This window comes from Macaca nemestrina, chromosome 13 (assembly GCF_043159975.1).
Source record: "Macaca nemestrina isolate mMacNem1 chromosome 13, mMacNem.hap1, whole genome shotgun sequence".
Lineage (NCBI taxonomy): Eukaryota > Metazoa > Chordata > Mammalia > Primates > Cercopithecidae > Macaca > Macaca nemestrina.
The window spans coordinates 74,467,593-74,492,846 of NC_092137.1; the positions used below are offsets into that span (position 1 = coordinate 74,467,593).

Below are 25,254 nucleotides of genomic sequence, written 5' to 3' on the forward strand. Positions count from 1 at the left end.
CTATAGCAAAAGAGAAAAAAAAAAAGAAGAAAGAAAGAAAAAAAGAAAGACAAAAAGTTTTGGGTCCAGAATCCAGTCCAGAATCAAACAGCATTTAGCTATCATGTCTAGGTTCCTTTAATGGAGAACAGTTTCTCATTCTTTGTCTTTCATGGCCTTGGAGCTGTCAAGAGTACAAGCAATTTATCTTGTAGAATATCTCTCACTTTGGGCTTGTCTGATATTTCCTTGTGAATAGATTAAGATCTCCTAGTGTGTTCCAAAGCTTTAGAACTGTTTTTTTTTTTTTTTTTTTTTTTTTTTTTTCCTGGACAGTTTTAACATTCTGGGTCTGTGATCTTTCTCCTCAATGTGAAATGAGGAATCTGTAACTGTTTTTAGGAGACTCAAAAATCACTTTATTAAATTTACAGGCTTGTTAAGAGCTACGAAGTGATGTGTCTCCTCAATGGATCCTATCAGAAGGCACATACGTGTGTTCCATTACTGGGTAGTGCTAACTTTTATCACGTGGTTGAGGCAGTAACTGTCAGGTTTCTTCACTGTAAATTTACCATGTTCCTTTCCTTCCTGGAGGCTAGAAGAAAAGGTCAAGGTGTTGACAGGATTGGTTTCTCCTATTCTTTTTTTTTTTTTTTTGAGACAGAGTCTCTCTCTGTCGCCGGGGCTGAAGTGCAGTGGCGCAATCTCGGCTCACTGCAACCTCTGCCTCCCGGATTCAAGCGATTCTCGTGCCTCAGTCTCCCAGTAGCTGGGATTACAGCGTCCGCCACAACGCTCAGCTAATTTTTTTGTGTTTTTAGTAGAGACGGGGTTTCAACACGCTGTCCAGGCTGGTCTCGAACTCCTGACCTCAGGTGATCCGTGCGCCTTGGCCTCCCAAAGTGCTGGGGATTACAGGCGTGAGCCACCGCGCCCTGCCCCCCTTAAGTTTCTTTGTGGGAGAGATACTTTGAGACGATGCAAAAAGTTTGCGGGAAAGAATACAGGAAGCCCAGTTGAATCTGAATTCCAGATAAGCCATAAATAAAGTATAAATATGACCCCCCAAAGTGTTTATCTAAAATTCTAATTTGATTGGGCATCCTGTGTCTTTATTTGCTAGATCTGGCAACCCTATATGTAAATATCTTGCTCCTTATCCAACTTTCACCCAGTTGTTTTGACATCTATTGCTGCTTCTGAATCAGTTTTTACTATGATTTTGCTAAATGGTGATTTTCTAACTCCATACTTCCTGTTACTTTTATTCATTGGTATTCTATCAGGTTGTCTTTTCATCCACCCTTTACAGCGCTTGGCACACAGTAGGCGCTCATATAATTGTTCAACGAATGAATGAATGAACTTTTCTCTTGTGTTGTCCGGGCTTCCGTGACACTAGCGGCGACAGGCAGGAGCTTGACTTCCTCAGCCATTCACAGCATGTTGCCGAGGCTTCAGAGCCTTACAGGACCTCGCTCCAAGCTCTTCTTGCTCCAATCAAAAACAGGCCTCTTTCGGACTTCGCTTACGTTTAATAAAGAAAATCGGTTGGCCCCTTCGGCTCCAGCTGGCTCAACAGACAGCCAGTGGCGTGTGGCGGGGACCAATGGGTGGCGGAGGGAGGCGGGGCCTGCTACGAGGCCGCAGTATAACCGCGTGGCCCGCGCGCGCGTTTCCTTCCCGGCGCGGTCACCGGCGCGGGCTATGGCTGCAACTTCCTTCATGTCCGCGTTGGCTGCCCGGCTACTGCAGCCCGCACACAGCTGCTCCCTTCGCCCTCGCCCCTTCCACCTCGCGGCAGTTCGGTAAGAGGGTCAGGGAGCTCGGTCAGCGCGGAAAGCTGAGGGGAACGGAGGGCGAGGGGCACGCCGGGCCCCCGAGGGACACCGAGGGAAGTCCTTCCCGAACATCTCTGCCCCGGCAGTGGTGGCCGCCGAGGGGTGTGGCGAGGCGACGTGGCACCGAGTGCCGCCGCAGCCCTCGACTGGGGCGCTTGCTCGGCGCGCAGGGCTGGGACCTGAAGCCTGCCTTTCGGAGGGAGCCGCTCTTCCGCGACTCGGGGCGTCGCCGGGGCCCGTGAACAGTCGGCGGGAGTGACGGGGGTGGCGTGCGGAGCGAAGGCGCCGGTTTACGCGGGGCCTTTCGACAGCTGCCGGCCGCGCCTGGCTGAGAGTCGTCCGGGGGAGAGCAGGCGAGGGTTCCAAAAGAGCAGCCCTCGGCGAGCTGTCCCTTGCAGGGACCCTAGCGGCGGAGGGCGCTGCTGCAGCTGATGAAATCGCGGAGCCGACTTGCTCGGGGTCCCCGCGCCGCCCTCCTCCCTCCGGCAGTGGGAGTGGCCCGCGCTGCCGCCGCTCCGCCCGGAGCGTGAACGGACTCTGGACACCCTGGATTTGTCTGCAGCCCACCCGAGCCGGTCAGTACCAGGCTGCGTACAGAGAGGTGACAGACACCCAGGAGGCACCCAGGGCCTTAGGGAAAGGGGGAATGGAGGGTGACAAGTACCCACGTTTCAGCGGTACTTGCAGAATTTCAGTTTTACAAGATGAAGAGTTCTGGAGATGGATGGTGCTGATGGTTGCACAACATACGAACGTATTTAATACCACAGAACTGCACTTAAAAATGGTTAAGATGGGCCGGGCATGGTGACACGCGCCGAGGCTGAGGCACGAGAATCGCTTGAGCCCGGGAGTTCGAGGCTGCAGTGAGCCATGATTACGCCACTGCACTCCAATCTGGGCGACAAAGCGAGACCTTGTCTCAAAAAAAAAAAAAAAAAAAAAAAAAAGGTGGTAAGATTTAGGTTATGTGAATTTTACCACAGTAACAAATTGGGAAAAATATACCCGGGAGGAGGAAAGGAAAAGCTCTATTTGCATTTTTGGATTTCCTTGGGAAGGTGATTTGGTCGGTCATTAGAGCGCTGGCATTGTTGGCATTGTTAGAGCCCTGCACCTTATGACATCAGCCCCTTCTTTTTTTCATCTAACGTTCACTGTGTGCCAGACATTTTTTTATGCCAACCTTTGCGAATTCAGAGATAAAAACTGTTTTTAATGGAGCTCATGTTCCTGACAAGAGGCGGAACACGTGTGTAATTTCCAGTCAGTGCAGAAATGCTGTTAGAAATATTTCAAAGGCGCTGCTTGTTGGAGCAATGAGTTCTTGAAGGAAGACGTAGGAGGGGACTTTCAGGGTTTTCCCTTGTCTGACTCTGACCTCCCCCATCTTTCGTTACTGTGTGTTCTCTCCCCCTCTCTTCCTGAGTGCTGGCCTCATGTGACTGTGGACCAGACCTTTCCTAGGCTTCCATGGTCCAAAAGAGATTTATAAAGATGCTCTCACTCACTAAAGAACTGGGCCAGTTTGCCAACACTCTCCAATAACAAATGCTCTTTTCGCTACCTTTCAGAAAGAACAGTAAGCTTCATCCACATCTCTGAAAGCAATCCATATTATCTGTACTGCACATTTGCTATTTACAGTTCCCACATATTGCCTTCTTACTACTGCTTATTTTTAAATACTGCTTATTTTTAAAATGTATCTTTTTGAAAATATGAGTCTGCATTCCTTTTTTTTTTTTTTCTTTGTTGGTTGGTATGAGAGTTTCAGGAACATAAACCTATGGTTGGAGAAATTGTAGCCTAGGAGACTGGGGTTATGAAGTCAATGGACTTTAGAGGCAGAATTTGCCTTTGAATCTTGTTTCTACTATCCTCAGTTTCATCTTCTGTATAACAGTGTTATTATAATAGTCCCAAGGTGACAGAGTAATATATGTTAAAGTCTAAGCAAAACACCTAGTGTTTAATAGATGTTTGTTCCATTTTCCCTTGTGTCTTCCTTCACTCATTACTTTTCCCATTAATAATTGATAACAACTCTTCCCTAAATCACTTGATTATGAATTGTAAAATGCCCTGATACTAATTTATCATGGAAAATTACAGTACTGTAAGCTGTTGAATTAAAAGGAAAGTGAAGATGCTACTCACTTGGATTTTAGTTTTGAATTTTATTTTATTTTTTGAGACGGAGTCTCACTTTGTTGCCCAGGCTGGAGTGCAATGGTGCAATCTTCGCTCACTGCAACCTCTTGCCTCCTTCCTGGGTTCAAGCTGTTCTCCTATCTCAGCCTCCCAAACAGCTGGGACTACAGGCGCACACTACCATGCCCTGCTAATTTTTGTATTTTTAGTAGAGACGGGGTTTCACCATGATGGCCAGGCTGGTCTCGACCTCCTGACCGCAAGTGATCCACCCGCCTTGGCCTCCCGAAATGTTGGGATTACAGGCGTGAGCCACAGTTTTGGATTTTATTTGAACAGTCCTCTTGACTTCTTCCTATTCTGTTGATTACGTATTTTAATGGGAATTTTTCTTTTTTATGTTTTTTTTTTTTTTTTTGGCAGGGGAATCTCTCTTGGTGAGGTTGGAGTGCAGTGGTGCAATCATGGCTTACTGCAGCCTTGACCTCCTGGGCTCAAGTGATCCTCCCACCTCAGCTTCCTGAGTAACTGGGACCCCAGGAGCATACCACCATGCCTGGCTAATTTTTTTTTTTTTAACTTTTAGTAGAGATGGGGTCTCGCCATGTTGCCCATGCTAGGCTTGAACTTGGCCTCCCAAAATGCTGGGATTACAAGTCTTGTGCCACCATGACCAGCCCTGGGAATTTTTTCTAAACACATCTGTGAACGCATTTAATTCTGGGATAACTGCTAGCTAATATAGTTACAATTTTGGATTCCCCGTGGGACTTAGCTGACTTTCCATTTCCCTGTTTATTTTGGGGTAGCAGTTAATCTGCCCCTTGGCAAAAGAGATGATGGTAAATTAGTTAATGACTCACTCCCAAGGCTGTATTTCACATTTTGCAGGGTTGTGGGAAGCAGAGGAGGGCTGACAGTTTTACTATGAAAGATACTCATTGCAAGTGACTTTGTTTTTGATTCTTGTTACTCTTTGACTGTTTTTCATTCTTTCTTTTTCTTTTCTTTCTTTTTTTTTTTTTTAAGCAAATTGGCATAACATCAAGAACCTGCTTTTGGAAGCAAAGTTGGGGACTTGGAACACTGGCTTTTCCCAGAACCGTGTGTCCTTAACTTTAGTATATGATTTTATCTGAATGTGCTTATACCATTTTCTCTAAGTTTACTGCTTTCAAAAGAAATTTTTATGAGGTGCAAGCTAAGTCATTCTCACTGAGTATTTATGTATACATATAGTATACATACTTATATATATCTCCTTATGAGTATGTGTAAGTATATTTTAAGGATATGTGTGTATGTGTGCGTATATATACATATATACAAAACGAAGAGAAAAGAGTAAGAAATTAGTTTTATTGAACATATACGCCTGGCACATTATATATGTTTGTTATTTCATTCAATATAAATGACTGTTCTAAGCCCTTTTAAAGTAGTCTTTCACTCTGTAGTGTTCCAGGATTAGGAATGTGTTTTTGGCCTGCGGTGGGCATTCCAGGTACTAATATAAATCAGGAATGTTGCCAGGTATATTTGTATCAGCAAACCCCCCACTGTCTTTTTCTTTCTTTCTTTTTTTTTTTTTTTTTGAGACAGAGTCTCTATCTGTTGCCCAGCCTGGAGTGCAGTGGCACGATCTCTGCTCACGGCAATCTCTGCTCAATGCAATCTCTGTCTCCCGGGTTCAATCGATTCTCCTGCCTCAGCCTCCCAAGTAGCTGGGACTACAGGTGTATGCCACCATGCCTGGCTAATTTTTTGTGTTTTTAGTAGAGACGGTTTCACCATGGGAGCCAGGATGGTCTCAATCTCCTGACCTCGTGATCTGCCCGCCTTGGCCTCCCAAAGTGTTGGGATTACAGATGTGAGCCACTGTGCCCAGCCTGCAAAACCCTTTTAATGAAGTCCCCTTCGACTCTAATTCTGAAATGGAATTGTGAATATTAATATGTTTTCAATTTTTTCATATACCATGGGTATAATTAAATGCTATTATATGTTGTGCCATGCTAGTATCATTATGTAAAATCTGGGTAAAAGTATTTGATTTGCTTAAGATTATGATAGCTTTTTTCTTTTTTTGAGATGGAGTCTTGCTCTGTCACACAGGTTGGAGTGCAGTGGTGGGATCTCGGCTCACTGCAACCTATGCCTCCTGGGTTCAAGATACTCTCCTACCTCAGCTCCTGAGTAACTGAGATTACAATTACAGGCTTCTGCCACCATGCCTGGCAAATTTTTGTATATTTAGTAGAAGTGGGGTTTCGCCATGTTGGCCAGGCTGGTCTTGAACTCCTGACCTCAAGTGATATGCCCGCCTTGGCTTCCCAAAATGCTGGGATTACAGGCATGAGCCACCGTGCCCAGCCAGATTATAATAACTGAATACTTCACAAGATGCAATACAGATTAAGATTAAGTTTAGATATAAGATTATTGCATTATATCTAAGATGTTGAGATTTGGTTTGAAGTTGGTATTTAATCATAATGCAATAAAAAGCACTTATTGAAGGCCTAAAGATTGTGAATGCTTTAAAATCCCATTTAAATTAGCAGTTACTGCCTGGGTGCAGTGGTGGGTGCCTGTATTCTCAGCTACTCAGGAGGCAGAAGCTGGAGAATTGCATAAACCTGGGAGGCTGCAGTGAGCTGAGATCATGCCACTGCACTCCAGCCTGGGCAACAGAGCAAGACTCTTGTCTCAAAATAAATAAATAAATAAATAAATTAGCAGTTATCTTGAGAATTAATTTTATCTGACCCTATAGGTTATTCAGTACCTTGATGTTAGGTTTTAGAATAAAGAGGAGATTGCTTCGTTGGTCTTGAGGTTAGAGCAGTCTTCATGACAGCAAGGACAGAGATCTAAAGGGAAAGGCTTTTTCTTTTTTGTTTTTGAGGCGGAGTCTCGCTCTGTCGCCCAGGCTGGAGTGCAGTGGCGCGATCTCGGCTCACTGCAAGCTCCGCCTCCCGGGTTCCCGCCATTCTCCTGCCTCAGCCTCCCGAGTAGCTGGGACTACAGGCGCCGCCACCACGCCCGGCTAATTTTTTTGTATTTTTAGTGGAGACGGGGTTTCATTGTGTTAGCCAGGATGGTCTCGATCTCCTGACCTCGTGATCCGCCCGTCTCGGCCTCCCAAAGTGCTGGGATTACAGGCTTGAGCCACCGCGCCCGGCCGGGAAAGGCTTTTTCAAATGGGATCATTTTACTTACGGAAGAGATGCTCATTTTATTTTATTTTATTTTTATATTTTATTTTATTTTATTTTGAGATGGAGTCTTCCTGTGTTGCCCAGGCTAGAGTGCAGTGGGGCGATATCAGCTCACTGTAACCTCTGCCTCCTGGGTTCATGCGATTCTCCTGCCTTAGCCTCCCGAGTAGCTGGGATTACAGGCGTGCGCCGCCATGCCCAGCTAATTTTTGCATTTTTGGCAGAGAGGGGTTTTCGCCATGTTGACCAGGCTGGTCTCGAAGTCCTGACCTCAGGCAATCCACCCGCCTGGGTCTCCTAAAGTGCTGGGATTACAGGCATGAGTCATCGCGCTGGGCCAGATGCTCATCTTTAAGTAATGGGCACTTTATTGTAAGGACGTGTGAAAATAGGAAAACTGGGACTGTTCCATATTTGGGCTTCATGGAACCCGGGAAGAGCTGCATAAGCCGTTCGCTTTGGGAAGACACAGCCTTTCGCACAGCTGAACGTGGTTTTGGGAACTGGAGGTTCTTCTAGATCCTGATTTTTCTTCTTGCTCCCCACCCCAGCAACAGTTTTTTGATTTCTTATCCTGTTGTCTCCCATTGGTGTGACTATTCTGTCTCTTCTTTCTGTCTATGTTCTGTGGTTCTAGTTTGAACTGCCTCAGGGACGAGCTCTTACTGGTTCAGCTAACTCTCACTGCTCTGTTGAGCTAAGCTTTTGCACCAACTGGACCACTGGGCAGCCTAGAGATTGTTGGTTGCCCTTGGCGTCAGATACTCACTCCTGGTCTGTCAGCTTTGGATGATGTGGTGGGGTCCCTGGGAAGAGCACATTGCCAACTGTGAGAAGGAGCTTCCTCCAGTCCCCTGCCCTGCCCTGCCCCTATTCTTACCAGGAAAGTCTTCCCCAGAAGGGACTGTGGGGAGTGGTATTCATTTTGATGTTTGACTTGTCCAGTATATTGTTTGTTTGTTTGTTTTTGAGACAGAGTCTAGCTCTGTCACCCAGGCTGGAGTGCAGTGGCATAATCTCAGCTCACTGCAACCTCTGCCTCCCGGGTTCAAGTGATTCTCCTGCCTCAGCCCCCCGAGTAGCTGGGATTACAGGCGTCCACCACCACACCCAACTAATTTTTGTATTTTTTTTTTTTTTTTTTTTGGAGACGGAGTCTCGCTCTGTCGCCCAGGCTGGAGTGCAGTGGCCGGATCTCAGCTCACTGCAAGCTCCGCCTCCCGGGTTTACGCCATTCTCCTGCCTCAGCCTCCCGAGTAGCTGGGACTACAGGCACCCGCCACCTCGCCCGGCTAGTTTTTTTTGTATTTTTTAGTAGAGACGGGGTTTCGCCATGTTAGCCAGGGTGGTCTCGATCTCCTGACCTCGTGATCCGCCCGTCTCGGCCTCCCAAAGTGCTGGGATTACAGGCTTGAGCCACCGCGCCCGGCCAATTTTTGTATTTTTAGTAGAGACGAGGTTTCACTGTGTTGGCCAGGCTGGTCTCAAACTCCTTACCTCGTGATCTGCCCTCCTCAGCCTCCCAAAATGCTGGGATTACAAATGTGAGCCACCACGCCTGGCCTGATATTGTTTGTTTATTCAACTACAGAATATAATTTATCTATTTAAAAGCACCATAAAAATGAAGTCAATTGACTGGGAAATGATTTGAAATACATGCCTGGCTGCTAACAACAGGGGCAAAACACGAACTACAAATGGCATATAAGCAGATAAGAAGAACTATTTAACCTCATGGTGAGGGGTCACACAACTGCAAATTAAAACTGTAAAAAACTTAGTAATGATCAGGGCTCAGGGTGGTGTAGCAGTTAAGAGCCCAAACTGATGTGAGACTCAGCTTGACCAAGCACTAGCTGTCAGTCACTTAAACTCTGAGCTTCATCAACTTTATCCCCCTCCATATGTAGCTGGATATATTTATTTCTTTAGCAGAGACAGGGGTTTTGCCTTGTTGCCCAGCCTGGTCTCAAACTCCTGGGCTCAAGCCATCTTCCCGCCCTGGCCTCCTGAAGTGCTGGGATTACGGGCATAAGCCACTACACCTGGCAGAATTTTCGTTTTTATAAAAATTCAAGTTATTTGGTTTTGTGACTCTGTTGCCTTCTGCAGAAATGAAGCTGTTGTCATTTCTGGAAGGAAACTGGCCCAGGAGATCAAGCAGGAAGTGCGGCAGGAGGTAGAAGAGTGGGTGGCCTCAGGCAACAAGCGGCCACACCTGAGCGTGATCCTGGTTGGTGAGAATCCTGCAAGTCACTCCTACGTCCTCAACAAAACCAGGGCAGCTGCAGATGTGGGTATGTGTCCTTTTGAGACCTCGAATGCTGTTCAGTTGAGGTTTATATGAGGCAAAGTCCATTGTAATTTATGATTTCTTTTTTCTGATTAGGAAACCCAAGCAGAGGAGGCTAATGTGATTGAACTGTATCCCAAAACTTTGTCATAGGAAATCAGACTGTATCTTTCGGGGTTTATAGACTAGGACAGGAGATACTTACTGGTTGGTATTCTCTGTGGCTTCTGGAAAGAATATAAGGCACGTTCTGTTCTTAGTCTTTCCATTTGATAGGTGACCCTGAATACATTTTACATTTGCTTTCCTTGAGCAATAATGGGTCTCCAGCAGAGGTGTTCGAGTGTTTGCAGTTTAAAGCCTTAGAGGCTTAGGGGGCATGATTGAACAATACAGTATTAGGAGATCTCAGTGATGAGGTCAGGAACACAGTCATAGATTTGAAGGAAATGACTCTTGACTTCTGGGAAAGAGCTTTCAAGTTCTTCACCGATTGGTTCTAAAGCCAAACGTGCAGTTTAGAAGCAGTTCGGGTCTGGATGATGGGGTTTGTGTTCTAGGCCTCATGGTACCACAGATTACTATGTGTCTGTGGACAAGAGGTGGGTGGGCAGACTCAGATATGCCTCTGCCTGCCCATCTGTGGGCCCGTGGTCTGAGCATGAGCAGCAGGTGGCCTTTCCTTCTGAAGGGCTGTGAAACCACTGGCATGGCTGGGAGGGGTTACTGGCCTGTGAGCCTGTGGTTTCCTCTATTCTTTACCATTGAGGATTGAGGCCTCCTGCTCTTTTAATGGAAAGCCTTTAGAAACTTCTAGAAAATGGCAAGCCATGGCTTTTTTTTTTTTTTTGAGATGGTGTTTCTCTCTCGTTGCCCAGGCCGGAGGACAATGGCGCAGTCTCGGCTCTCCACAACCTCCGCCTCCTGCCTCAGCCTACCGAGTAGCCGGGATTACAGGCGTGCGCCACCATGCCTAGCCAATTTTGTATTTTCAGTTGAGATGGGGTTTCTCCCTGTTGGTCAGGCTGGTGTCAAACTCCCCGACCTCAGGTGATCGGCCCGCCTCGGCCTCCCAAAGTGCTGGGATTACAGGCGTGAGCCACTGTGCCTGGCCAAGCCATGGCATTTTAAGACATTGGGAGGTAGTGTGGTGCAGAAAAAAAGAGCATGGATTTTGAAACCAGAAAGACTGGCTGTATTATTAGCTCGCTTATTTTTATTTTTTATTTTTTATTTTTTTTTATTTTTTTTTTGAGACGGAGTCTCGCTTTGTGGCCCAGGCTGGAGTGCAGTGGCCGGATCTCAGCTCACTGCAAGCTCCGCCTCCTGGGTTTATGCCATTCTCCTGCCTCAGCCTCTCGAGTAGCTGGGACTACAGTTGCCCGCCACCTCGCCCGGCTAGTTTTTTGTATTTTTTAGTAGAGACGGGGTTTCACCGTGTTAGCCAGGATGGTCTCGATCTCCTGACCTCGTGATCCGCCCGTCTCGGCCTCCCAAAGTGCTGGGATTACAGGCTTGAGCCACCGCGCCCGGCCAGCTCGCTCATTTAGTTATTTATTTAGACATGAGTCTTGCTTGCTCTGTTGAGCCGGCTGGAATGCAGTGGTGAGATCTCAGCTCACTGCAACTCCCACCTCCCAGGTTCAAGCGATTCTCCTGCCTCAGCCTACTGAGTAGCTGGGACTACAGGCACCCACCACCATGTCCGGCGAATGTTTTGTATTTTTAGTAGAGACGGGTTTTCACCGTGTTAGCCAGGATGGTCTCCATCTCCTGACCCCATGATCCGCCGGTCTTGGCCTCCCAAAGTGCTGGGATTACAGGCATGAGCCACGCGCCTGGCCTAGCTCGCTTATTTTTAAATCTGAGCCTCAGTCTGTCTGTAAAGTAAGGTTAATGAGGATTGCATAGAATGAGGTATACAGGATGTGTTAAGCTAGTATTCTCTAGTGTATATATTTGTGAAGTTACTTTTTTAGGTTCCTTGAGCTACTTCAGCTTCTAGGGATGGGTGTGATGATACAAAACCTGTATGGTAGCCAAGTATGGTAGGCAACATAGCAGTGCTCATTAAATGCCTCAAAAATTTTTTTAACCTCAAAATTTCCTATAATAGGAATAAACAGTGAGACAATTGTGAAACCAGCTTCAATTTCAGAGGAAGAATTGTTGAATTTAATCAATAAACTGAATAATGATGATAATGTAGATGGCCTCCTTGTTCAGCTGCCTCTTCCAGGTGAGTTTTGGACTCTACCATTTAAATGATTGCTGCTGCTTCTGCTCCTCCCCCTCCCCCTCTCCCTCCCTCTCTTCCTCTCCCTCCCTCTCTGCCTCTCCCTCCCTCTCTGCCTCTCCCTCCCCCTCCCTCTCCCTCTCCTTTCCTTGTCTCACTCTGTCACCCAGGCTGGAGTGCAATGGTACAATCATAGCTTATTGCATGCTCAAGCTCCTGGGTTCAAGGGATCCTCCTGCCTCAGCCTCCCACATAGCTAGGACTATAGGTGTGTGCCACCATGCCCAGCTACTTTTTATATTTTTCCTAGAAATGGAAGTCTTTCTGTGTTGCCTGGGCTGGTCTTGGACTCCGTGCTTCCCAAGTGCTGGAATTACAGGCATGAACTACCATGCCCTACCTAAAATGATTTCTGAGGAGTAAAAAGGCCTTGTTATTTTATACACCTAGCTCTTCATGTGGATTTGGCTTAAAGGCAAAGTAAACGCAAAAAGAGTGAATATTTTATTAGAACGGGACAGACCAACTCAGAATACCCATTACCCCTTGATTTAGTATTGGGGTCTTGATATAAAGGACAGTGGAGGGAAGCAACTGAGAGATGATACTGGCTTTGCTATTGGTGTTTGGCTTTGCTTATGCGAGTTCCTTCCATGCAGATGAAGTACATCTCGGAGGCAAGCTGTAGAAGAATGGATTTCCTTGAGGAAGCAGATAAGCTGGAGTCAGGCAGTGCTGACTGTGAGGTGGTGATTTAAGGCAACTGCCGATTTCTTTTTCAGAGCATATTGATGAGAGAAGGATCTGCAATGCTGTTTCTCCAGACAAGGATGTTGATGGCTTTCATGTAATTAATGTAGGGCGAATGTGTTTGGACCAGTATTCCATGTTACCGGCTACCCCATGGGGTGTTTGGGAAATAATTAAGCGAACTGGTAGGTATATCCCAGAATTGTATGTCTGTTAATATTATAAAAGTAGTACCTGCAAATGGTAAAAACTCACAATACAGTCCCAAAGAGTGGAAACCCCACCCCATATCCTCTAGTCATACTCCCCAGAGTTTACCTCTCTTAACAGTTTTTTTTTTGGTTTTTGTTTGTTTGTTTGTTTGTTTTGAGACAGGGTCTTGCTCTGTGACCCAGGCTGGAGTGCAGAGGCGCAATCTTGGCTCATTGCAGCCTCCGCCTCCTGGGTTCAAGTGATTCTTGTGCCTCAGCCTCCTGAGTAGCTGGGACTACAGGCACACGCCACCATGCCCAGCTAATTTTTTTATTTCTAGTAGAGACAGGTTTCACCACATTGGCCAAGCTGGTCTCGAACTAACCTCAAGTGATCCGCCCCCTCACCTCCCAAAGTACTAGGATTAGAGGCATGATCCATCGTTCCTGCCCTTAACAGTTGCCTATGACAGTTTTTGCTTTTAATCTGGAAGCCTCGGTGAGGGAAACTTTCTTTTTTTCTTTTTAATCTTTAAGAGTCAAAGGTTTCACCATGCTGCCAGGCTGGTCTCAAACTCCTGGCCTCAGGCAGTTCTCCTACCTTAGCCTCCCTGGCCTCAAGCAATCCAACCTCCTGCTGGGATTACAGGTGTGAGCCACCACCCCAGCCCTCAGTGAAGGAAATTTAAGATTTAATAGTGGTGACAGTGCACATTCCTGTAACATTTTGTAGCCTATAGTATGCTTTCTCCTGTTTTCTTTTAGCCCTTATGTGTAGCAAGTTACAGCTCCAGTTGACTGATGAGGCAGTAAGCTCAGTGACTTCACTATCAAAATTGGCTTCATGTTCTAGGCCATCTGACTTTGTTTTGCTTTGGACTGGCACTACTTTTAATGTAAACACATATATTTTTATAGGTATTCCAACCTTAGGGAAGAATGTGGTTGTGGCTGGAAGGTCAAAAAATGTTGGAATGCCCATTGCAATGTTACTGCACACAGATGGGGCGCATGAACGTCCCGGAGGTAAGGAAATTGCTTTCAGGGAACACTGTCCTTTTTTCCCCATGTAAGAACTCTCAGAAGCCATCCTGTGCATTTTTGGAAGTATTAACTGTGTTATACTTTGTATTTGTTGAAATTTTGTTAACAGATAATTCAGGGAGTAACCTTTGTAGAGAAGCTGCACCCAGTGTCACCTGAGTTTCTTTATTATTCATGTATCATGTAACTAGCTTCAGAAATAAACTTAAGTTTTGAGTATAAGCATGATTATAGTCAATTAGAAAATTTCAGCTATAGCTTTGATAGCTGGAGCTAAGGAGCAGTTCTTATTCAAAGATACTGTGTCATTTAGTGGAAAAAATCTTAAGCCGTTGCAAAGGATTGAATTGATATGACTGTAATGTGTCCTGTCAAGTTCTGTTAATTGGTTCTAAGGTAAAGCCTCGTCAATCTGTTATCACATAATTATTGTAATAATGACCTTACATGATTATATCAGAAATAATGGCAAAACTATACTTTCAACAATCTTCAACATACTTAAAACAACCTTGAGTAATTCTAGTGATATTTTGCTTAGAAAAGGTAAAATTCTTGAAAGGGTTTAAAAATACGATGAATAAATTTAATTATATGACTCAAAACAGTCGAGCTGCCGGGCGCGGTGGCTCAAACCTGTAATCCCAGCACTTTGGGAGGCCGAGGCGGGTGGATCACGAGGTCAGGAGATCGAGACCATCCTGGCTAACATGGTGAAACCCCGTCTCTACTAAAAATACAAAAAACTAGCCGGGCGTGGTGGCGGGCGCCTGTAGTCCCAGCTACTCGGAGGCTGAGGCGGGAGAATGGCGTGAACCCGGGAGGCGGAGCTTGCAGTGAGCCGAGATCGCGCCACTGCACTCCAGCCTGGGCGACACAGCGAGACTCCGTCTCAAAAAAAAAACCAAAAAAACAAAAAAAAACAGTCGAACTAGGACCAATGGTTTAAAGCTATATGAAATTAGGTATTAATTTTAAAAAAGTAAATGACAATTAGCTGTCCAGAAAATATGGCACAAGCCATTAAGTCAGTTTTTTGTTTGTTTGTTTTTGGAGAGGGAGTCTTGCTCTGTTGCCCAGGCTGGAGTGCAGTGGCACAATCTTGGCTCACTGCAACCTCCACCTCCCAGGTTCAAGCGATTCTCGTGCCTCAGCCTCCCAAGAAAGCTGTGCTTACAGCCATGCACCACCACACCCAGCTAATTTTTGTATTTTTAGTAGAGATGGGGTTTCACTATGTTGGCCAGGTTGGCCTTGAACTCCTGACCTCATGATCTGCCCACCTTGACCTCCCAAAGTGCTGGGATTACAGGCGTGAGCCACCACACTATTGTTGAGTTTCTACAGTGACTTGACTAGTTGAGACCTAATCCAGTCCCAGCTTTGTGTCAGAAATCAAGACATCTATTGTTTTCTTTCTAGGTGATGCCACTGTTACAATATCTCATCGATATACTCCCAAAGAGCAGTTGAAGAAACATACAATTCTTGCAGATATTGTAATATCTGCTGCAGGTAAGAACACAAGGTGAATGGAGGGAAGGGGAGGTTGTACCCCTCATCTTAGAATTCGCCTGCCTAGCTACTATTCATCCTTCCCCTCATGATGATTCTTTGAGCTGCCTACAAAGATGAGGATAGAGTTGTGATTGGAATACTGGTTTCTAGCATTCCATTATAGTCTGGATGGGTGAATGTTATTCCTAAAGCTTCAAAATATTTATATTAATATTTACTGTATAAAGTTCAAACGGTTCCTTTTGTTTCCTGTCAGGAACCAAAATAAATAATAAAAGTAAATGGTTCCTTAGTTAATATTTTTAACAGGTTTTAATAAAACATGTTAATTAGTTCTTCTAGGTCTCTTGAAATTGAAATTAGACAACAGTCTGACAGGTAGACTGTTTTCAGTACTAAGCTTTTTTTCCTTTCTCCATTTCCAGGTATTCCAAATCTGATCACAGCAGATATGATCAAGGAAGGAGCAGCAGTCATTGATGTGGGAATAAATAGAGTTCATGATCCTGTAACTGCCAAACCCAAGTTGGTTGGAGATGTGGATTTTGAAGGTAAATGGTAAAATTTTATTTTTAAAAATGAAATCAATAAGTACTACCTTTCATGGACATTTAGAATAGATTATTTACTTTTTTTTTTTGAGACGGGAGTCTCACTCTGTTGCCCAGGCTGGAGTGCAGTGGTGTGATCTTGGCTCACTGCAACCTCTGCCTCCCAGGTTCAGGCGATTCTTCTGCCTCAGCCTCCAGAGTAGCTGGGACTCCCAAAGTGTTGGGATTATAGGTATGAGTCACTGCACCTAGTCCGTATGCGTTTCCCTCCCTCCCTCCCTCCCTCCCTCCATCCATCTATCTTCCTCTTCTTTCTCTCTTTCTCTTTCCTCCTCCCTCCCTCCCTTCTTTCCTTTTCCTTTTTTTCTTTCTTTCTGTCTTTCTTTCTTTCTCTCTCTCTCTGTCTCTTCCTTCCTTCCTTCCTTTCCTTTCCTTTCTTTCTTTTTTCTTCTTTCTGTCTCTCTTTTTCTTTCTTCTTTTTTTAAAAACAGTCTCATTCTGTCACCCAGGCTGGAGTGCAGTGGCACCATCTCGGCTCACTGCAACCTCCGCCTCACAGCTTCAAGCAATTCTTGTGCTTTCAAGCCTCCCCAGTAGCCAGGATTACAAGCATGTGCCACCACGCCCACCTAATTTTTTGTATTTTTGGTAGAGACGGGGTTTCGCCATGTTGGCCACGCTGGTCTGATCACTCCTCAAGTGATCCTCCCACCTTGGCCTTCCAAAGTGCTGGGATTACAGGTGTGAGCCACTGCACCTGGCCTTAGTATGCTTTTCATAAGAATTAGAGAAACCGGCCGGGCGCGGTGGCTCAAGCCTGTAATCCCAGCACTTTGGGAGGCCTAGACGGGTGGATCACGAGGTCAGGAGATCGAGACCATCCTGGCTAACACGGTGAAACCCCGTCTCTACTAAAAAATACAAAAAACTAGCCGGGCGAGGTGCGGGCGCCTGTAGTCCCAGCTACTCGGGAGGCTGAGGCAGGAGAATGGCGGGAACCCGGGAGGCGGAGCTTGCAGTGAGCTGAGATCTGGCCACTGCACTCCAGCCTGGGTGACAGAGCAAGACTCCGTCTCAAAAAAAAAAAAAAAAAAAAAAAAAAGAATTAGAGAAACCTTTTTAAAATTACAGCCATTCTAGAATTATTTTAGTTGTTTCATCATAGTGATGGAGAGCAGTTATAAACTTTTCAGGGAATTTTTTTTTTCCTTAGAACTTACTTCATAATTCAAGCAATTTCTTGACTTTCAACAGGTTTGAAAATTTGATGAAGTGATTTTTATAAACCATGGAGTCTCCCAAAAAGTGTTGAGAGTTCCCATTTTCACACTGAGACATCACAGGCCTAGAAAGTTAAAATGGTCCAGGAAAAAACCATACCCCTGAAATACTAGAATATACTAGTAGATGTCTCTTTTCAGTTATTTTTTTTTAAGAGGCAGTCTCACTCTGTTGCCCAGGCTGTAGTACAGTGGCGTGATTTCTGCTCACTGCAACCTCTGCCTCCCAGGTTCAAGTGATTCTCCTGCCTTAGCCACCCGAGCAGCTAGGATTACAGGCCTGTGCCACCACGCCGGCTAATTTTTTGTATTTTCAGTAGAGATGAGTTTGGCTCTGTTGACCAGGTTGGTCTTGAACTCCTGGCCTTAAGTGATCTGCCTGCCTCAGCCTCTCAAAGTGCTAGGATTACAGGTGTGAGCCACTGCACCTGGCCTCTCCTTTCAGTTCTTAAGATAGAATGTTTATCTGAATATATGCTGATAATCCTTTTTTTTTTCTTTCCTTTTTTTTTTTTTTTTTTTTTTTGAGACAGGGTCCCTCTCTTTTGCCCAGGCTGGAGTACAGTGGCATGATCTCAGCTCACTGCAGCCTCAGCCTCCTGAGTAGCTGGTACTATAGGCACATGTCACCTTGCTTGGCTAATTTTTGTATTTTTTGTAGAGATGGGGTTTCACCATGTTGCCTAGGCTGGTTTCAAACTCCTGGCCTCAAACAATCTCCCCCACCTCACACTCTGCCTCAGTCCCCCAAAGTGCTGGGATTACAGGCATGAACCACTGTACCCGGCCTATGCTGATAATCCTATTCCTAGCTTTCTGTTTTTATTAAAGCAGTCAAACCCATGCCTAGGTATGTAAGGATTTTCACTTTAACATTAGGGTAATTTTTTTTTTTTTTTTTACTTCTCACTTTTAAAAAATTACTGTGCTTTCTGCTTTGGACAAATTATACTTAAAATGCTGTAGGCAGCTATTGAGGTAATGCTTATTATTATTATACTTACAACTCCCACGCAGTTAACCTACTAGATGTTTAATAGATTTCTTTATAGGTTACTTAGATGTATAAATATTCCTTTAACAATTCTGTATGTGCATGTTATTTTACTAGTGTATTCACAAAACCTTGAATGATGTAGATGTGATTTTTGAGTTTTATGCTTATGTATGTTACTTTTTCCTTCCTTGCATGCTTGTTTCATAATATATTAAAGTACACACATGTCCTTTGCCATAACTAAAGCAGCCTGCCTGTCTTGTTTCTATGTAGGAGTCAGACAAAAAGCCGGGTATATCACTCCAGTTCCTGGAGGTGTTGGCCCCATGACAGTGGCAATGCTAATGAAGAATACCATTATTGCTGCAAAAAAGGTGCTGAGGCTTGAAGAGCGAGAAGTGCTGAAGTCTAAAGAGCTTGGAGTAGCCACTAATTAACTATTGTGTCTTCTATGTCACAAACAGCACTCCAGGCCAGCTCAAGAAGAAAAGCAGGCCAATAGAAATGCAATATTTTTTATTTATTCTACTGAAATGGTTTAAAATGATGCCTTGTATTTATTGAAAGCTTAAATGGGTGGGTGTTTCTGCACGTACCTCTGCAGTACCTCACCAGGGAGCATTCCAGTATCATGCAGGGTCCTGTGATCTAGCCAGGAGCAGCCATTAACCTAGTGATTAATGTGGGAGACATTACCATATGGAGAATGGACGCTTCCCTTTGTCAAACTCGGTTACACATTTGCCTTTTCTAGGATTGCATTTCCCAAGTGCTATTCTAATAACAGTTGAATACTCATTTTAGGTACCAAACCTTTTGAGTTCAACTGATCAAACCAAAGGAAAAGTATTGCTAGAGAAAATTAGGGAAAAGGTGAAAAAGAAAAAATGGTAGTAATTGAGCAGAAAAAAAATTACTCTAATTTATATGTGTATTGATTGGTAACCAGATTTATCTAAGTAGAACTGAATTGGCTAGGAAAAAAGAAAAACTACATGTTAATCGTTTTCCTAAGCTGTCTTTTTGAGGTTTAGTCATTGGGAAAATGTTTAGGATTATTCCTTGCTATTAGTACTCATTTTATGTATGTTACCCTTCAGTAAGTTCTCCCCATTTTAGTTTTCTAGGATTGAAAGGCTTCTTTTATACATTATTCATGTGTGTTGTCATATTTGGCTTTTGCTATATACTTTAACTTCATTGTTAAATTTTTGTATAGTTTCTTTGGTGTATCTTAAAACCTATTTTTGAAAAACAAACTTAGCTTGATAATCATTTGGGCAGCTTGGGTAAGTATGCAACTTACTTTTCCACCAAAGAACTGTCAGCAACTGCCTGTTTTTCTGTGATGTATGTACCCTGTTGACTTTTCCATAAATTTTTTAAGAGTTTGAGTTAATATTGAATTTAATTAGATTTTCTGATTAAAGGTTTTTTTTTTTTCTTTTTTAATAAAACACATCTGTCTGGTGTGGTATGAATTTCTGAAATTCTGTCTTCCTATGACTCTTAGTTGCGACTGAACCAGAGTTTTTTTCTCATTTAATCAATGTAGATATTCCTATATTCAGTAACACTTAATCCTATAGCCTTAAATAGATAATTTTTTTTTCTTTCTTTTTTTTTTTTTTTTTTTTTTTGTAGAGATGGGGTCTTGCTATGTTGCCTGGGCTGATATTGAACTCCTGGCCTCAAGCAATCAATCCTCTTGCCTCAGCCTCCCAGAGGGCTGGGATTACAGGCCTGGGCCACCCACGCCCAAACAGAGGTTTAAAGAGCTTTGGCGAAACTAGCCTCGTTCTCCAGCCCTTTTTTTTTTTTTGAGACTGAGTCTCGCTCTGTTGCCCAGGCTGGAGTGTAGTGGCATGATCTCGGGTCACTGCTACCTCTGCCTCTTGGGTTCAAACAATTCTTGTGCCTCACCCTCCTGAGTAGCTGGGATTACAGGTGCATGCCACCGTGCCCTGCTAATTTTTGTGTTTTTAGTAGAGACGGGGTTTCATCACGTTGACCAGGCTGATCTCAAACTCCTGACCTCAAGTGATCCACCTGCCTCGGCCTCCCAAAATGCTAGGATTACAGGTGTGAGCCACCACACTGGGCCTGTCCTATAGTCTTATATCCCAACAGATTGTGCCGAGCTAGGAGCTTAATCTGTTAAATACTTGAGGTAGGTTTCTTGTCTATTTTGGCTTTTGGCTTTCAGGCAAGCAGAAGTAGCTCCTGCTCTAGGCAGCTTGAGGCAGAAAGAGAACAGTTGAGTTGACCTACCTCCATCCTTGTTCTTCTGCCAGCTGGCGTTATTCTTTTCATAGTTCTCTGGAGTTGAAAGAAGTTTCGGTAGTTTGTTGGAGATGTTTTTGTAAGTGAGGTATAGCTCATGTCTATAAGCCATGCCTACTTACTTACCTAGATTATTAAACATGGAGCTAGATGACCAGACAGCATTAAATTTTATTGAATTACAGTTACAAGTGGAACAAATGACTGACTGACTGCATGGAGAAGTATTATGCCAACCTGTTAAAAGCTATGGAGATTAAAATGTTCATGTATATACAAAATATAAATGACATGTAGGGTAAAATTACAGTGATCAATTTACAACAAAGAAATTAACAGTAATTTTCCAGCTTGTCTGATTAATCAAGCAGGTTTACTCTTGAATCCATAGCATTTCTACAATTTAATTTGGACAAAGTTCTATTCCAAATCAGCCAGGTTTTAAAACTGAAATGTTAAGGGTGGATTGTTAGCTTCCCCAGGATTGGAGCAGATGATAATAAAATACTTTTTAGAAACATTAATTATTATTTATAAGACATGGGTTCCAGCTGTCTCCTTGGCTGGAGTGCGGTGGCATGATCATAATTCACTGCAGCCTTGAACTCCTGGGCTTAAAGGATCGTCCTGCCTCAGCCTCCAAAATGGCTGGGACTACAGGCGTGTGCCAGCATGCCTGGCTAATTTTTAAACATTTGTTTAGAGATGGGTCTCACTATGTTGCCCAGGCTGGTCTTGACCTCCTGACCTCTACTGATCCCCCAACCTTAGCCTCCCAAGCAGCGGGATTACAGGTGTGAGCCACTGTGCTGGCAAGAATTTATACTTAAGCAAAGGAGATGGTTCTGGATTAGCTAAGAAATTCTGCTCTCAGTAGGAGTAGAGGTTTAGAGCTTTACCTCTTGGCAGTATCCCTTGGAAGGGAGCTCTGAGATTAAATGTAATCAAACACTTATTGAGAGCTTTCTGTGGACCGGGCACTCCACTAGACTCGGGATTACAGAGGCCAGTTACCTGTCCTGATCTGTTAATGATCTAGTGTCATTTTTCTTTAAAAAAGAAAGCACCTGCATTTGTCATCTTGAGCAAATATAGTAACCAAAGTGATTTACTCAAGGTTCGAATCATAGTTGTTTTGAAGAAAGTAAGTGTCAGATGCACTGTGGCTGTTGGGGTCATAGTAGGCATTAAGTAAACATGGTTGGTGTTCATTAAATGTGGACTGAAGGTAAAATGACTGATCTTAAGTTTCATGAGGAATAGGTTTGCTTCATTGAAACTGGTTTTTATCTTCCCAAATAGTTTTCAATCATTCGTTTAAAGTACTAGGTTGATTAATATTGCGAAGTTATAATGTAAAATGTGATATTACCTCTGTCTAACCTGTATTCACATAAATGGGAGTTTGACTTTGGGAATAAATGTTGAAAATTTGCAGGAAAGACCCATCCAAATGTATAATGAAATGTGATTCCAGGTATGAAAAACCAGTGATACTAATTTAAATGATCATTTTGTTGATTTGACGTGTGGTTTCAAATTTCACTTTAACAAGAACTATTTTATTTTAGAAACATTTATCCACTCAGATGGATTGGTTCTTTCATTAACAGAGTTTTGGAACTGGCTTTTCAATCTGGGAAAGCCCCAGTCACACTTCTGGAGCAAGTCCCATACAGATGGTTCAAACTTTTTGTTTGTTTAGAGACGGAGTCTCTCTCTGTTGCCCAGGCTGGAGTGCAGTGGCACCATCTCGGCTCACTGCAACTTCTGCCTCCCAGGTTCAAGCGATTCTCTTGCCTCAGCCTCCCTAATAGCTGGGACTACAAGCACATGCCACCACGCCCAGCAAATTTTTTGTATTTTAGTAGAGATGGGGTTTCACCGTGTTGCCTAGGCTGGTCTTGAACTCCTGAGCTCAGGCGATTCGCCTGCCTCGGCCTCCCACAGTACTAGGATTATAGGTGTGTGCCACTGTGCCCAGCTGGTTCAAACTTTTCATATAACCCTTAGGAAATTGGATGTGACAGGGAGAAAAGATATGACCTTTCCAGCATTTCTTAATATGCAGAATTGCCAAATATTCCAAAGATGGTCTAGTGACATGAGTATATTATGAGTTCATTTGAGAACATCTGTATTTAAATCTAACCTTTAAACAATTTTAAATTGGTATTTGTTTTAAATATGAATTGACTATTGCCCTTTTATCTTAGCTATGGTTTGGGGAAGCAAGCATTTTTTTTATTTCCAAAGAAATGTTAGAATTCCTATGCCGGACTGCATTTGAAAATAAAATATAATATTTAGCTTTAGGTATTTTAATTACTACGAAAGGAAGGGGAGAGCTTTGCATCTAAGCAGTACTTTTCATCAACACATCTCCAGTTTTCTATTAGGCAGAAGGACTCCCTCTGTTTGATAAAGAAGGAAACAGGCACAGAGAAGTTAAGACCCTCCCAATGAAGACTAAGCCAGGCTCTCCATCTCCCATCTGGGAGAAGCTGCTTCATCTTAGAGGGTGGTCTCGCTGTCAGTTTCTCTTCGGTATTTGTCCATGTCTGTGAAGTCATAGTCTGACTCCATCTCTATCTTCACCTGTGGCACCATGAACACTGGGTTCCGTGAGTAGTTGAAAGCAGGTGAAGCTGGACAGGAGATTTTGAAGTGCAAGGTGATGCTGAACAAGAAGTAGGAAAGAAGGATTATGTAGCTCCTGGTGTTTGAACCCATCCCCTGGAGCGGGGCTCTAATGCAAATACTTCTGTCTTCGCTTCTGAACTCTCAGCACATGCCAGAATGAGCAGTTTCCTATTGGCTTGGCCTTCAGCCACAGTTATGCACCTGGTCTCGCCCTGTAAACCTATTTTCACATTGCTGCCAAGGTGAACTTTTGAAATCACAAATTTGGTGATTCCTCATTGTTCAAAAAATCTAAGCTCTTTAGTGTGAGAAGACAGGAGTGTCTGTCTTCTCACAAACACAAACACAGCCTTCTGTGTTTGTAGTCCTGCCTGCTTAGTTTGCCCTATCCATTGCAGTGTTCTTTGCTCTTTGGGGGTGTGTGTGTGTGTGTGTGTTTTCAAATGGTACTTCGCGCCTGTGTCCACTGCTTGCAATGCCTTGCCTTTTCTTTATTCTGCCCCGCTCTATGTCTGGCAGATTCCAGTTTCTCTTTCCTAGATTCTCAAAACGAGGCTAGTCCCTCCCTGTGTGCTCCATTATTCTTGCACAGGGTGCTCTTTGTTTGCATGCCATTCTTTCTATATACCCAGGGATTAAGCATCACACCTGGTAGATCATTGATGCTTAGTCTTTGTTAAACCAGACCACGTTGCAGAGCCTTTCACTGAAATAGAATCTTGCTATTTAGTGGTCTTTGCCTCCATCTGTTTTCATAAATTCAGTAAAACACCAATGAGGTTGGGAGATGCCATCTCCAGTTACCAAATTTTCCTCATTTCTGACCTTGTCTTAGGGCTTTGTGTAATTTAACAGGGTTTTGGAAACCCTTAACCTGGTCCAAATTTTCTCTCTACTGCCTGAAATTGGGAGCAGTTAGTCAATTTCGTGTAGATTATATTATACATGAAAAGAAGATAGACTGCTTTCTCCTAATACTGGTGTGTACTACTGTATAATGATCAGTGGCATCACAGATATAGGAGCCTGCCTGGGGATGTGGGATGAGAAGGAAGGCGGAGATGTAAATGGGACAGGTGACACTTTGGGCTAGATCATCCTTGGGACTGCTGCTTAGGGAGGGTTGAACTGGGGAAAAGTCTGTTGTTTCACCCTGGCATTGGGGTAGCAGCTTTGCCTTATAATTCAAAAGATCCCCTGTCCCCTGTTTCCCCAAAAATCTCTTGGATGAGTGCCCTCTGTGCCTGGAGACTGATCTTCTAGACCTGGGATAGCCTGTGCTGTAATTACTGTTTGATCCCTGTCCATTCTAGGGCACAAGGTAGGAGTGGGACTGCCCCTGGCATCTTCCCAAGTAATAATGAAGTAAAGCCTTTCTTGCCTCTGAATTCCTCTTTTCTGTGTTTGAGCCCACTGTGTCATCATCAGGGAGTCTCACCTTTTTCACGGGTGGCTTCTCATGAAGAACAGAATCACATTGTTGGCATGGGGGCTCCTGGCAACTGGCCTGGAACTTATTCTTAACAGTTCCCATCTCGAGTGGATCTCTAATGTTAGCTTTGATGTTGATCTCTGATGTTGGCTTTCCTCCATACCCTTTCTGACCTTTGCTAATTAGCCCTGCTGTTAATTCATTCTACAGAGTACCCTGGGGTTTTGATCCTTAGCGTTCATTTATCCTGGCTTTCAGTGATATTACACCTAAGCCATGCCTAGTTTTCCTGCCTTTTTTTTTTTTTTTTTTGAGATGGAGTCTCTCTCCGTCGCCCAGGCTGGAGTGCAGTGGCACAATCTCAGCTCACTGCAAGCTCCACCCCCCAGGTTCGCACCATTATCCTGCCTCAGCCTCCCAAGTAGCTGGGACCACAGGTGCCCGCCACCACGCCCGGCTAAGTTTTCGTATTTTTAGTAGAGACGGAGTTTCACCGTGTTAGCCAGGATGGTCTCAATCTCCTGACCTTGTGATCTGCTGACCTTAGCCTCCCAAAGTGCAGGGACTACAGGCGTAAGCCACCGCGCCTGGCTTCTGTTTTCTTTTATCAATATTTACTTTTTTTTTTTTGAGACGGAGTCTTGATCTGTCTCCCAGGCTGGAGTGCAGTGGTGGGATCTTGGCTCACTGCAAGCTCCGCCTCCCAGGTTCACGCCATTCTCCTGCCTCAGCCTCCCCAGTAGCTGGGACTACAGGCGCCCGCCACCACGCCCAGCTAATTTTTTTGTATTTTTTTTAGTAGAGACGGAGTTTCACCGTGTTAGCCAGGATGGTC

General features: G+C 44.3%; 2 protein-coding genes across 15 annotated transcripts in view; one reads left to right on the forward strand and one right to left on the reverse strand.

Annotated features, from left to right (window-relative positions):
* Window positions 1-1,635: 1,635 nt before the first annotated feature.
* LOC105465284 (methylenetetrahydrofolate dehydrogenase (NADP+ dependent) 2, methenyltetrahydrofolate cyclohydrolase) lies at window positions 1,636-19,520 on the forward strand. The gene is made up of 8 exons (XM_071076953.1): window positions 1,636-1,790; window positions 9,314-9,498; window positions 11,611-11,733; window positions 12,513-12,665; window positions 13,590-13,697; window positions 15,138-15,230; window positions 15,659-15,784; window positions 18,335-19,520. Exons 1-8 carry the CDS (start codon window positions 1,690-1,692, stop codon window positions 18,496-18,498), a joined length of 1,053 nt encoding a protein of 350 aa, XP_070933054.1. The 5' UTR covers window positions 1,636-1,689; the 3' UTR covers window positions 18,499-19,520.
* A 971-nt stretch (window positions 19,521-20,491) lies between these two features.
* The window catches only part of LOC105465287 (solute carrier family 4 member 5), a 146,999-nt gene continuing 142,236 nt past the window's right edge, over window positions 20,492-25,254 (reverse strand). For all 14 annotated transcript variants that reach the window (XM_071076945.1, XM_071076944.1, XM_071076936.1 and 11 more), the window contains one exon: window positions 20,492-23,024. The gene's annotated coding sequence lies outside the window, so the exon portion shown is untranslated. The remainder of the gene's footprint in view (window positions 23,025-25,254) is intronic.

Excerpts from the sequence above, each read along its gene's own strand:
- LOC105465284 (XM_071076953.1), top strand. The coding sequence starts at position 1,690 with ATGGCTGCAACTTCCTTCATGTCCGCGTTGGCTGCCCGGCTACTGCAG. Across the intron at positions 11,734-12,512 it reads TGTTCAGCTGCCTCTTCCAG|AGCATATTGATGAGAGAAGG; the intron begins GTGAGTTTTGGA and ends TTTCTTTTTCAG. Across the intron at positions 13,698-15,137 it reads GGCGCATGAACGTCCCGGAG|GTGATGCCACTGTTACAATA; the intron begins GTAAGGAAATTG and ends TTTTCTTTCTAG.